At 41.2% G+C, this 14,815-nt stretch overlaps 1 protein-coding gene across 3 annotated transcripts in view; it reads right to left on the reverse strand.

Moving 5' to 3' along the window:
- Positions 1-12,840: 12,840 nt before the first annotated feature.
- The window catches only part of Rmdn2 (regulator of microtubule dynamics 2), a 53,728-nt gene continuing 51,753 nt past the window's right edge, over positions 12,841-14,815 (reverse strand). For all 3 annotated transcript variants that reach the window (XM_042675491.1, XM_042675490.1, XM_042675489.1), the window contains one exon: positions 12,841-13,161. In XM_042675491.1, coding sequence (XP_042531425.1) covers positions 13,113-13,161 — 49 coding nt within the window. In that variant the 3' untranslated portion in view covers positions 12,841-13,112. The remainder of the gene's footprint in view (positions 13,162-14,815) is intronic.

Below are 14,815 nucleotides of genomic sequence, written 5' to 3' on the forward strand. Positions count from 1 at the left end.
AATAGAGGCCTAAATGGCTACGAGAACATAGAAAGCACGTGGTGAGGCTCTTCAGGGCCAGCCTACAAGTATATCCAATAAATGTCAGTCTCCACAGGCCTATCAGGCAGATCTTAAAATGATTCTCTCGCCATCCCATTCTGAACTATTTGCATGTGACTCTTGACTTGGCAGTCTCTATCTCTGGCACCCTGCTTGAGTTACTTAACCTCAGCAAGCTTGTGTTTTGTCATCTGTAAAATGGCATCATGGCCTGCTCAAGAGAGAGGTGTTTTACTTGTTAAGTGCTTTGGGGTTGCCATTCCTCAGCTTCTTGCAAGCTCGTCCTGGCCAATCAGAAGCTGAGAACAAATGTGCATTCAAGCAGGTATCATGAGCATTCTGAACTGTTTTGAGACTTGATCAAGTCAAGAAAACCAGCACCAACTCACCAGCAATGTGCTGGCGCAACTCAGTGAGTGAAAATTGCACTAGTGAGAAACTTGCTCTCAAAGTTCCTTTGGTGTTACAATGAAATTCTGGGATTCTGGGAGGTGAATCCACTTCTGAATATAGATATTTATTAAGCAAGTAGAATCTCTATGTAGGCAACTGCAGCAGTGAATGGGGGGTGTGGACATGCAAAGCCGTGTATACATCTGTGCTCTGTGGAGGTGGAAGTAGCTAGAAGGGCTGGGGAGGGAAGCTGAGAAAATATTCTCCATGTGAGTGTGCCAGTTGCTTTATGTAAGTATATTTAATGTTTTAACAAAATCATTTGCAGGAATTTTTACCCCACTTTGCAGAGGAAAATGAGTGTCAGAGAACTGAAGTCATTGATCTAGTTCCCACAAGTAGACAGCGCGAGGTCTGGAATTGAATCAGGCTCCAAATCCAGTAACTTTTTCTTTTTTATATCACACTGCCTTGTCCTAGAGGCCTAGTTCCTATTATTAGGAAGTAGATGAAATCTTATTTTAAATATATGGAATCTTACAATATAGAAGTTTCTAACTAAAGAAGTGAAGGACCTTTATGATGAAAACTTAAAAAACCTGAAAAAGGGAAATTAAAGCAGAACTAAGGAAGTGGAAAAACCTTCCATGCTCCTGGATATGGAGGATTAACATTGCGAAAATTACAATACTGCCAAAAGCTATCTACAAATTCAATGCAATACCTATCAATATTCCAACCTTATTCTTCAATGAAATAGAAGAAGCAATCCAAAAATTCATATGGAATAGTAAAAGACCCTGAATAGCAAAAATAATCCTTAGCAGAAAGAACAGTGCTGGAAGAATAACAATACCAGACTTCAAACTCTACTACAAAGCCATAGTAATCAAAACAGCCTGGTACTGGCACAAGAACAGACTTGAGGACCCATGGAATAGAACTGAAGACCCAGAAATGAACCCACAGAACTATAGCCACCTAATCTTCGATAAGGGGGCCAAAAAAATAGAATGGAAGAAAGACAGCCTCTTCAGTAAATGGTGCTGGCAAAATTGGCTAAACACCTGTAGAAAACTAAAATTAGATCCTTATATATCACCCTGCACCAGAATCAACTCCAAATGGATCAAAGACCTCAAAGTAAAAGCAGACACCCTGAAAATATTACAGGAAGGAATAGGAAAAACTATAGGGCTCCTTGACACAGGCTGAAAATTTCTTTTTTCTTTTTTCTTCGGTCATGGGGCTTGAACTCTGGGCCCAAGTGCTGTCCCTCAGCTCTAGCTACACCGCCACTTCCGGTTTTCTGGTGCTTTGTTGGAGATGAGTTTCACGGACTTTCCTGCCCAGGCTGGCTTTGAACTGTGATCCTCAGATCTCAGCCTCCTGAGTAGCTAGGATTACAGGCATGAGACGCGGGCACCTGGCTCAGACTGAAAATTTCTTAATAGAGACCCAGAAACACAACAAATCAAAAAAAGGTTGGACAAATGGGTTGCATGAAACTGCAGAGCTTCTGCATGGCAAAGGACATAGCTAGCAAGATCAATAGAAAGCCCACAGACTGGGAGAAGATCTTCACTAGCCATACAACAGACAAGGGCCTCATATCTAAAATACACTTAGAACTCAAAAAATTAAATCACCCATTGCAACAAGGATACCACAAGACAGTATATTGGAAAGGAATTTTACAACTTCAGGCAGAGTGGTGGGGGATGGGGGGAATCGGTATTAGGTTTTTAAAGAAGAGGCAGCTGAGTAAGAGCAGCACCACACACGTGGTACTCAGGTAAGGGATAGGTTTATTCATCGTTCTGGCTGGCATCAGGCCATGCTGGCACTCCACACCTCTGGAAAAGGGCGCGTCTGGCCCTGGGCTAGGCCTTATCTAGGGTAGGGACAGGAAAAGCTGTGGCCACATTGAATCCAGATGTGATCTCAGCGGATGCAAATGTGACCTCTTCCAGGTGTGCCAGTTACCTAGGTATGTAGGTACTAGGCAGAGATTTGGGTGCGAGGAGGGCGGAGTCTGCTCGCCATCCAGGAGCGGACCTTACAATTGGGGGGAAGGGGAGGAGTGTGGGAGGTGGGGGGAGGGAAGGGATAGTGGGACAACAAGGAAGGGAAGGGGTAACAATGATCGACAAGTAATGTACTCATTGCCTCACTCATGTAACTGTAACCCCTCTGTACAGCATCTTTACAATAAAGTAAAAAGAACAATACAGAAGTTTCTTTGCTCTGCATCTCCATCTACTCAGTCTCTGGAAATAGACCAGACAGCCACCACAATACCTGTGGCAGCATTGGTCATCCTTGCCAATCAGTATTTGACACTCCACAACACACCTCTGGCCCTGTTTCTTCCCAAAGAAACCCGCTAAAGAGTTACATGTGGCAACACAGAACAGAGCTTTGATCTGAGCTCTGCAGCTAAGAACGTCCTTGTGGGTTGCTGTGTCCTGGCTTAGCTCTGTGACTTGCCAGGGGTTCCTGCAAGACTCAGTTGTCTGCTGTAAGGAATGCAAAGAAAGCATTGTAGGAAGATGCTCATTACTTGGATGGAAGGTATCGGGACTCTGGCAGGACCTACATGGTCAGTAGCATCAAGGTCTCCTATGGAAGTAAAAAGTGACAATAGCAAACTTAGTGCTTGTCACACACTAGACTCAACTCAAAGTGAGCCATTATTCTTTGAGCATCACTCACCAGAGTTCGAAAAGCGTACTTCACTTTTGTCATTTCCAATATTCAAGGTGACCTCTGGGGGTGGATGCCACAGGGCTATGCCTCTTGGCTCCTGGAGTGATGTTGCCACACAGACAACTCTTTTGCTGAGAGCACATCAGCATCACATCATCAGATGAGATCTTCAAAACCACCTCCCATGGGCACATCTTTATGGTCAACCTGAGCCACATCTATGAGGGAGGGGCCCAGTTAGGCCATTTTCTTCCTTTCATCTTTCTTTCTCTTTGTACTTATTTCTTCTAAGCCCTAATTTCCTTCCTAGCAAGCACATACTTCCTTGCTGTGGTATTCAGAATGTAATAGCAAATACACCTGTTGCTTCTGTTGAACAACTACTATGTTGTAACATGGTGCAGTCTCTGTGCTTGGTATGTAAGGCTGGGTCAAACACATGCACAGGAGCCTCTGAAATGGATCAGTGAGCATTGTGGATGAGCTGAGGATGTTCCAGTTTGTTGCTTGAGCTAAAACAATTGCTTGGTGATTTTATAGCCTATTTCATCTCTCTGTCGCCTTTGTGACCCTGCACGGTGCATGTATTGAGTACTTTTCTATGCCACTTTTACTGTATATTAAATTTGTGTGTGTATTTGAGACTTTTTCAATTCTGTTATCATTTGCTCTGGCTATTCATTCACAATATTTCTTTGAGCAACACAGCTTCGCACATTTTTTCCTGTCTAGTCGATATTACATCATTTAACTTACTTGATAGTTTCAATATTTTCATAACCACTCAGAACTTGCAAGTTGTTGCTTTGTCTTCTTTTCATTTGAACTTAGACTACAAAACAATCCTATTATTTATATTAGAGTTACATCATGTTCGTTGATTAACTGAAGGGTATTTGATTATTTTAGGATTCTATGTCCCTAGTGAAGGTATAGCATGCATTTCTGTTTGTTCAAAGCTTTGTGGGGGTGGGGGTGGGTCTTTCAGCTTCTGTTTATCCATTGGACATTGCTGTTATGTTTATTCATAGATTTTCAATTGTGTTTCTGTTGTGGTCAGTGAAGTGTTACTGTCCAGTACATCTTCTGAATGACTTCTATATCCACTGCAGCGATTGATTTCTATACATTAACTAATCCTCTCATAGTTGAAAATAGTTTACACATAGTTCCCTTTACACATACAAAGTTATTAACCAGTATAAGTGATGACATGTATTTTCTTAGTACATTACTTTTCCAATTGATTAGTCTTTTCCATTAGTGCTAATACCCCCTAACACTATTAAACAGTAGTATTGATAGTATGCTTGTCCACCACCCAATGTCAAGGCTCTGTTCAAAAGTTCAATGAGTTCAGATAGATTTATCATATTAACAAAATATCCATTTATTTCTTCCTGAAGGATATTTTAAATCAAGAAGGACAGATAATCTTACCTTCTCTAATGTCTTATATTTGTACACATGTTATCATGAACAGTTTGGTAAGGTATTAATATGTATAATTTATAGATAAATAAGGGTAACTACATTACAGGATGCTAATTTTTACAAAATGATTCAAGCATTCAATCAAAACGTTTGTAAGCCAGACGTGGAGGCACACATCTGCAATTCCACCACTCACACTGGAGAGCCTGAGGCAGGAGGGTCATGAGGTCAAGGCTAGTCTGGGTTACCTAGAGAAACCCTGTCTTAAACAAAACAAAAAAATTTGAGATCGCGAGTTTAAAATATTATCACAAAATTACTATATACTATGTTATGATTAATGCATACAAATTTCTTATTTTGTAATATAGAAGACCAGTTAGGATCTTTAATGCTTCAAGATCATGAGTGTTCATTGATAGGTTGGTTAACTGAGAATCTATTGGTGAGAAGCCTAAATTCCCCACTTAAAAAGCCTAATTTTTATGGCCCTCTGGACATCTTATTCTGTACCAGACAGTTTTCATAAAGCAGCTAGGACTAGACTCTCCTAATTTTCCTGAACTTTCATTACACAGAGGCACCAAAATATGCCAGAGGTAGGAGAAGAGGTTAGCCATCTGAGCTGGGCCCAGCTTGTCTAGATCAGAATCTATAAGTAATATCCTGGCTGCACGAAGCTGGCAGAGGCAATGTGGGAGCTGACACATCCACGGGCAGAGCAGGCAAAGGGTAGGAAGGAGCCAGGCCTCAGAAAGACCCAATGCAGTGTTTCTGCACAGTGGTGACTTCCTCTTGGGACAACTTCCAGAGTTTTCCTGTGGAGATGGTTCTGAAAAGGAAAGAAAGACCAGCACTCTGTAGTCAAATGATTACCAATAAAAGAGGCAAGATAGCTGGAGGCATAAATATGTCTACGAATAGTTCTTTTTATCTTAGTTTCTGCAAATTTCTTCTGAACCAAGACATGTTATTTTAAAGTGAATACATGCTGTTCAAAACTCAAAACAATATGCTGATGTACTTCATAACGATGATTCCCAGACTGGGGTTTGTGTTACATTGTCAACATAGTGGAGGTTGGGGGAGGGAATCTCACAAAGTCCTGGAGCTGGAAAGTTTGTTTTCTTATGAAATGACTGTTCTGAATGTTAGAGTAAATTTGACCTCAAATTCTCTCTCATATGCTCTCAATTGTATAAAGAATAGGCAAATTAAACTTTTAAATTGGGTACTATGGAAAACAGAAATGAGATAAGTTGGAGTACTTTTTACTAAATATGTGTCCATATGAAGTAGATGCCACCTGGAAAAATGGAATTGAACAAAATAAGGAGCATCGATTGTGTTGCTAGAAGTCTGAGAATTTATGACTGGCTGTTGGGATTGTATCAGTGGAGATTCCATAAGTGTAGCTGAATATGAGAGAAAGAAGGTTATATCTCTCCATTTCTTCAAGAGTGTTTCAATGCCACAGGCTCAGTCTTTCTGTACAGATTTCTGAAGATCTATCCTGAATAATCTCATTTAGAAGTAAGAGTGAAAGGAGGTCCTCTGTCAGTTTGTTTATATACAGACACTGTTAAGTCAAGAAAGACAAGGATTAAGATGGCTGAAATCAGAGTAAGACAGAAAACATCAAGTGGTAAGGAGAAGGTGAAACAACTGGAACTCTCATGTATTTCTGATGAGAATTAAAATGTTCAAATCATCTGAAAATTTGTCTAGTAGAAGCTGGGTGCCAGTGGCTCATACCTTTAATCCTAGCTACTCAGGAGGCTGAGATGTGAGGATTGTGGTTCAAAGCCAGCCTGGGCAGGAAAGTCCTGAGGCTTTTAGCTCCAACACATCACCAGAAAACTGGAAGTGGTACTATGGCTTAAGTGGTAGAGCTCTAGTCTTGAGCTGAAGAGCTGAGGACAGCATCCAGGCCCAGAGTTCAAGCCCCACCATCCCCCCCCCCCCGCCAAAAAAAAAGTCGTCTAGTAGTCTTTTACAAATATAGCTTGTTAATAAGTATGCTCACTAAGTGACCCATCTATGTCATTTGTTTGTACATCTTCTTCCCATCCCCCCAGTGAAAACATGCTTCCGAATATTTGTCATATTCTTTCAAAGAAATAGACAACGTGTAACCTTTTCTTTTCTTTCTTTCTTTGTGCTGGCCCTGGGGCTTGAACTTGGGCCCTGGACTGTCCTTGAGCTTCTTTTGTTCAAGGCTATCACTCTACCACTTGAGTCACAAATCCCTTCTGGATTTTTTGGTAGTTTAGTGGTGATAAAACACTTTCCTGCCTAGGCTGTCTTCAAACTGTGATCCTCAGATCTCAGCCTCCTAAGTAGCTAGGATTACAGGTGAGAGCCACCGATGCCCGGCTTTGTAACTCCTTTTACTTTTTGAAAGTTATTAGCACAAATTAGTTATATAAAGAGGCTTCATTCCCATTGTGATATGTGTTTTGATCAAATATATAGCTATATACTCATGTATGTAACTCTTTCTTAACCCTTTTCTCCTCCATCCTCCACCTTTTCTCAAGTTGTTGGTAGGTTTCATTATGCTATCAAGTTATCTTTAATCATAACCAAAACTGTTAGTTTCACACGGGTGAGACTAATATAAATTAAGGAATGCTACTCACCAACAAAAGAGAATTATTTATGTGCCCAATAGCACAGATGGATCTCAAAATCATGCTTGGCAACAGAGCTAAATGTAAAAAAAGAGTCGGTTCGTGTGGTGTTTTTGCAAAGCATGTCACCTGGCAAATTGGTGGTGGACCCGGCTGGGGTGCCTGAATGGAAGGGAATGTCAGGGGATCTTTTCCAGTAATGTACATATTCTATAGTTAATGATGATAGAGATACATTATATGTAAATTTGTCAGAATGCATCCAACTATAATTAAAATATGTATATTTTGATGTATATTTGTTCATCAATAATTTAAGGTGGAAAGGAGATCACTTTTCCATTTGCCTGGTTTCTAAGGAAGTAAGAGATAAAATCCGCTGTTAAGAGAACTCCTTGAAGTGTTGAAGTGTTGGGTCTGTGAGCAGCTAGTCTTCAGACCTACTAGTGAAAAGATTGGAGCCAAGTGATGCTTTGTTGCATGATTCCTTTGAGATCTGGCACAGTCCACCAGCTCCTCCCTTAAACAAAAACCTGAAGCTAGAGTCTAGCTATTTTTGGCCATTGCATTCCTCCAGGGTTCTGTGCATCCTGAGGATAGCACACTTTGAAAGCAGGTCTACCTTTGAGACCAGGGCGGGGGACAGTCAGGAGGACACAAGTAGTTAACTATTTCTGCGCCGCAGTAAGTTGTTTTTCTTGTAGAGAAAGTGAATGCTGATCATTTTTAGTTAATTGGGCTTGTTAAAACACAGATAAGATTTGTCCCTTCCTCCAATTTCTCTGGCCAGATCAGGCAGACATAATTGAGATGGGGATTTGCAACTGCCAGATATATCATAATTCAAGTAACTATGTTATAAAATGTTAATTACTCTGTAACAATGGACATCCACATTTTCCACATTTTTGCATGAAAATAAAAAGAGATATAAAGCATATATGAGCTACCAACATCTTGTGGCAAAATCACCAATCCTGGGGGAGGGAAAGGATAGTAAGAAAAAAATCAAAGGAGGGGGTAACAATGTTTGACAAGACATGTACTCATCACCTTATTCATGTAACTGCAATCCCTCTGCACAGCATCTTTGCAATAAAATAAAATTAAAATCACCAATCCTGTGCAAGTAAGTTGTTCCCTAAGGAGAGGAGGGCACCTTTCTAGGTCGTTCCCATGAATTTATCTCATATAGACACCAAACTTCTTGTCTCTTGCTCATCTCAAATTATTATTTTCCCTTCCAATCAACCATTCCTACGTTCCATGGGAAATACTGACTTGGCTAAGCTAGCAATTTTACAATTTTCAAGAACAACATCTTTTTCAAAAGAGTCTCCCCTTTTATTTTAGCAGCCTTAAACACTTTGGAGGCAAATAGGAACAGAGAGCTAGTCCCTATAGACTTTAATTATAAATGGCTGGAGACTATGTGATTTGAAATTTGAATTCTTTCAGTGATATCCAGGCCAGGGCTAGAAGTCTGGCAACAAATTCTCTTCCTTCACACTAAATAGGTATATGGAATACATCGTTTCAGCTTTCTCCCTGGTTAAATGAGAATGGTATTGTTTTCTTAACTTATCCCAGCAACAAAAGTTTTATTGAATAATTAGCTATGAGAAGTCTAACGCTGCCCTTGGCCTTGCCTCAGACTTACTGTCTCTTGTCTGGCCCCTGACAGGTGGGGCTTCCCATTTCCTGACTGTCCTCCCTTCCTCTGCCCCCTACCTTTTTTTTTTTTCAGTTGGTCTTGGGGTTTGAACTCAGGGCCTAGGCACTGTCTCTGAGTTTTTCTGCTTGACACTAGCCCTCTACCACTTTGAGCCACAGCACCACTTTTGGCTTTCTGATGGTTAATTGGAGATAAAAGTCTCACTGAGGGGTTGGGAAGGTGGCTCAGTGGTAGAGCACTTGCTTTGCATGCCTGAGGCCCTGGGTTCGATTCCTCAGCACCACATAAGCAAAAAGAAAAAAGCCAGAAGTGGTGCTGTGGCTCAAGTGGTAGAGCGCTAGCCTTGAGCTGAAGAGCTGAGGGCCAGTGCCCAGGCCCAGAGTTCAGGCCCCATGACTGGACCCCTTACTCCCCCCCCAAAAAAAGTCTCACTGACTTTCCTCTGCCTGGGCTGGCTTTGAACCTCCATCCTCAGATCTCATTCTCCGGAGTAGCTAGAATTACAGGCGTGAGCCACCAGCATCCGGCCCCTGCCCTTTTTGTACTTCCCTTCCCTTTGCTCTTTCTCTGCCCTCTCCCTGTCATGTCTCTCGCTAAGGGTAGGCATGACTCCCAGCTTTCTCTTTTAGGCTCCTAAGGAACATGTGAAGTGTCTCTCTTGAGTTGCTTGATTTGTTTGTACAAATATTAATTGGGCAAAACTACTCCTGATGTCACCTGAAGATCTTAAAACCACACATACACAAAATGCTCTTGCACTTGAAAGTAAGCAAGACTGCAACTGATAATGTGGATCCAAAGGTTTTATGGATGATCTTCCATCGTTCAAATAGGGTTTTATGGGAGAGGAAGATTTTCATGGGCAGGTGTGGGAACAGGGAAAACAGAATAAAACCAAACCACAGGGCAGAAGAGTACCAAATGAATTTTTTTTTTGGAGGGGTGGGGGTCCGGTCGTGGGGCCTGAACTCTGGACCTGGGCATTGTCCCTCAGCTCTTCAGCTCAAGGCTAGCGCTCTACCACTTGAGCCATAGTGCCACTTCCGGCTTTTTTCTTTTTGCTTATGTGGTGCTGAGGAATCGAACCCAGGGCCTCATGCATACAAGGCAAGCGCTCTACCACTGAGCCACCTTTCCAGCACCACCAAATGAATTTTGAGCAACAATCAATCCAGTAATCATGACAGGACGGTGCTGGAAGTCTGTTGCAATGGCAAGTAGTATAGGAACATAGGGTACCATTGATGCCTGGCTAACTCCTGACCTTTTTGCATGGACAGTCTGGAAGGAGATAGCCAAGTATTGGGATTAGTTAGCTATTGTTCAATGGGCATGTGCTCACTCTCTTCTCCTAGTCTTTCCTCTACCCATCCACTCAAGAGCAGCCCTGTCTCCAGGAGGAAGGCTTGGGGGAGCCTGGTTCCTAAACATTATGGTGAATTTGATGATAAGTATGGTTAGCAGGCAAGCTTCTAACTTCTAAAGCATCCAGTTCCTAGGGCAGGTTATTTCTGGAGGCCTACACTGAGCTTTAGATCCTGCCTTTAACCCTCCTTCCTGCAAAGAGAAGAATATAAACAAGATGTTGCTTGTATCCATCCCTGGACCTATTATGACTCAGGCTCCAAGGCGTATTGGGATCCACCCACAGCTGGGTTGAGATGGAGCTGGGCACTGGAGGTGCCAAGGTTTGGAAGAGTTAAAACTGATTGCTCCAGGCAGCTTTAGTGAGGGAAATTCAGCCTTTGGGTGGATATGCTCAAAAGCTCTCCAAAGGCTCACCCTGGGAAGAAGGGCTGCTGAGGAAGTTGCTTCGGGCCCCTGCCAACAAGAAATGAGACTGAGCAGAGCTTTCCTAAATCATGTCTAATATAACACAAATGTCTCTTGATCATGCTAAATACCAATATTTCATCTTCTACCATTTCAACAGAAAATGGCATTAAAATTAATGCCATATGGTGAAATGAGAAAAGAATGCTAAAGAAAATATGCTAAAGACAAAATGCTAAAGAAAACATGCTAGAGGCATGCCACATCATTAATGAATAATCAGATGTTATTTTTCTAGCTTTTGTGTTGTCTGGGCTATTCATCAGCTCTTTATATCATATAATTTGTCACGATGTCTTTTTTATTACAAGCTCAATTTTATATTTGTAGCATTATATCCTTTTTTTCCTAAAGATCCCCAACTTGTATATTCTTCAGACCCTCACAAAATTTGGCACAGCTTCCAGATGGCCCCACAATATTCTCAATAAATCTCAAATTAATTACAATTGCAAAGTACACTGAGCTCCTTAGAACAAAAGAATGCAGGGAAATTAAATGTGTCTCAAACAGAGACAAAATAAACTATTGAATTAATGGTTTGGCTGGGAAAATCACTACCATTATGATTGAGACCTTTAAAAAATTATGATCCTCAATGCTGGGCACCAGATGAATTCTATTCCCAACATGGTGGGTCCAGCCGCTTGGCTAGGACTGTGCAATTAGGGCTGGAGGCACAGTTGCATGACACCAGTAACTTCCAACTCACTTTCCACATGTAACTTCCAGTTCATAATTTTCCCAGGCACAAATTAGATTTCCAAATTTTAAATTAGTTGGGATGTCATATTCCAACCAAGTATTCAAGAACTTTCCCTTTCTTGGTGGAGGTAGTAGGGAGAAGGTGGGAATTTGAGACTTAATAATGTAAGGGAGGAAAACATGTTTATTGTGAATTAAAGATGTGAAACTAGAAAATACAGGCTAATATTAAAAAACTAAGTCTAAGAGTTTTCATTACTTCTTACTATTTTCTTTCTCTCCATAATCCCTCCATGTTACTTTTTTTTTTTTTCCAGTCGTGGGGCCTGAACTCTGGGCCTGGGCACTGTCCCTCAGCTCTTCAACTCAAGGCTAGAGCTCTACCCCTTGAGCCACAGCACCTCTTCTGGCTTTTTCTGCTTACTTAGTGCTGAGGACTCGAACCCAGGGCCTCATGCATGCAAGGCAAGCACTCTACCATTGAGCCACCTTCCCAGCCCCATGTTACTATTTTTAAATTAACCTTTTTTCCCCCTTCATTCTTCCTTCATTTCTTTTTCTCTCTTTCTCTTTCTTTTTTATTTTTTTATTTTTGTGAGGGACCTGAGCTTGAACCTGGGCATTGTCTCTAAGTTTCTTTTGCTTAAGGCCAGTGCTCTACTACTTGAGCCACAAATCTCCACTTTCAGAATTTGGGGGGTAACTTTTAGTGGAGGTACGAGTCTTACAGACTTTCCTGCCCTGAGTGGCTTTGAACTGAGATCCTCAGATCTCAGCTAGGATTATAGGCATGAGCCATCAGTACCTGCTTCCTTCCTTTCATTTTTAGTGCTTCTGCCACCTCCTGTCGTTCATCTCCCCATTCTATCTTCCCCCATTTGCTGGCAGGATTGCATAGTAGTCAGGAGCAGTTGTCCAATGTCAAATCCCTTGCTCATTGTGTTAGGCATGGGTTTTTAGTATCTTGTGCATTTCCTTCTCTACCTACAGATGGGGCAAAAATGAATGCTCCTTCCTCATAGGGTTGCTCTAATGATGAAATGAGTTGATCCAGAACAAACATACAAACAAACACTTAGAATCAGTAATGGCCACGTAAGTTACAATCCTCTCAGCCACGATTCTCTGCCAGACTCCGTTCGATGCAAATAGCCCTTGGCTTGATGTAAAAGACAATGAGAGTCCAAGGCCTGAAGCCCAATCCTGTCTTGTCTACTAACAGTTCTCTCTCCCTTTATACACCAGAGCTTAAACTGTTCCTTGGTATAATGTGAAGTTTGGTTCCAATGATTGTATTTTACCACTGCCTTTTTTTAAATTTCAAAAGTATAAAAGTATTATAAAACAAAAGCCTCTTCACAACTTTTAGATACAACTAAGAAATCAGACTAACTTTCTTGTTACAATGAAGGCCATCTGTTTTATTGTATGAAATTACAGGGACACCACAACTGTTAAAATTTTAGTGGAACACGCAGTTACTTCGTGAATGTTTTATGAGAAATATCACAGACAGCTGGACGAGTATCTTCTGAAGTTGAACCTATTCACATTTCTGGATCTGAACTTCACTTTTCCAAAGTTGTACACAAAGTCTCTTGAGAGGTCAGCAGTTTGTGTACTTCATCTGTGAGTGCAGAATGTACCAGGAACTTGACCTTAGCTGTCCACCAGGAGAAATCCTCATTTCAAGAGTACTGCTGCAGAGATAATCTGGGCTTTCCAAAGTCATGCGTCCTGAGTGATGAATGAAGTAACCACAGAAAATTAGAGTCTATGTGGTTCACTTTGTATGACATTCTCTGGAGCAAGTATAATATTCTATATGCAATGCTGTCATACAAAAATAAAATACTCAGCTCCTTTGCTGAAAGCTAGTGCTCTACCACTTGGAGCCACAGCACCACCTCTGGTATTCTGGTGGTTAATTGGAGATAAGACTTTCATGGGGACTTTCCTGTCCCGGCTGGCTTTGAACTGTCATCCTCAGATCTCAGTCTCCTGAGTAGCTAGGATTACAGGTGTGAGCCACTGGTGACCAGATTAGAAAATTGTTAGTTGACTTCATCACACTTTTATTTTGTGTGTGTGTGTGTTTTGACCATGTAATTTGGTAAGGACTGCAAATATGACTCAGTGTAAATTTGGAACTAAGCAAATGGCAGTGCTTATTGGTAACTTGAAACGGGTATGACCATGTCCCAAAGGGGAATTTTCTTTAATACCCTATTGGAGAAACTACCAAATGTTCTAGAAATTCCTATTACTCTGAAGCTCAATATTATTGAGTCAAGCCTTTATCCATAAACTATTATACCACTTACCCAATCGGTGGATTCCAACTTGCCTATTGAAGACATTTATGAAAAGGACCAAATAGGAACATTATTAAAATAAATGAATGTTGATCAGACATTATGCCATGTTTCAATTATGAGTTCCAAGTCTTATTTCTTTTTTTGTTTTTTTGATCCGGTTGTGGAACCTGAACTCTGGGCCTAGGCGCTGTCCAGCACTCAGCTCTTCAGCTCAAGGCTAGCGCTCTACCACTTGAGCCACAGCGCCACTTCAGGCTTTTTTCATTTTGCTTATGTGGTGCTGAGGAATCAAACCCAGGGCCTCATGCATGCAAGGCAAGCGCTCTACCACTGAGCCACCTTCCCAGCCCCCGAGTCTTACTTCTTTATCTACAGGAATGAGCCTCTATAGTCTTCATAATTTTTAGAGGAAGTCTTTGTACTATTTTCTACTGGAAAGAGCTGTTTTCACAAGGCCTATGATGTAATTTTCTATTACTTGATGCTTTCACAATTTTCCAGTCCTTTTCATCATGTAGAGCTAGCCAGAGTATCCATAGTACTATGGGCTCTAAATCCATGAGGGTATCTGTGAGTCCCTGGCCTCCATCTAACCTGCACTTCCAATATGAGACCAGTTGCAGAAGAGAGTGGGTGAGAATTAGTATAAAAGATGAAAGAGAAAAAATAGTTCTATTTTATTAACTGACACCTCTAAGGTAAGGCTTGAAACTTTTGAGTTTGTAAGTCAGTGTATATATGTGTGCATGTGTGTGCACGAGCACAGATGTATTAAGAAATTCAAGTTTATTCTGATTTATAGACTGAGTTTAGTTAAAGGATACCAGGGAATCCTTTATAGATTGTTGCAAGCTAAATTCTCTGTGTGTGTGTGTGTGTGTGTGTGTGTGTGTGTTACTAGGGACTAAACTCAGAGCCGTGAATTTGCTAGGCAGGCTCTCTATCACTTGACTCATACCTCCATCCTTTTAGGTTTTAGTTAATTTTTTTCAGATAGGGTCTCTTTTTGTCTGGGCCAATTTTACATTATGATTCTTCTATCTCTACCTTTTAAGTAGTGTGATTACATACTT

Source organism: Dipodomys spectabilis, unplaced genomic scaffold, assembly GCF_019054845.1.
Source record: "Dipodomys spectabilis isolate Male_0828 unplaced genomic scaffold, ASM1905484v1 ptg000026l, whole genome shotgun sequence".
Taxonomy (NCBI): domain Eukaryota; kingdom Metazoa; phylum Chordata; class Mammalia; order Rodentia; family Heteromyidae; genus Dipodomys; species Dipodomys spectabilis.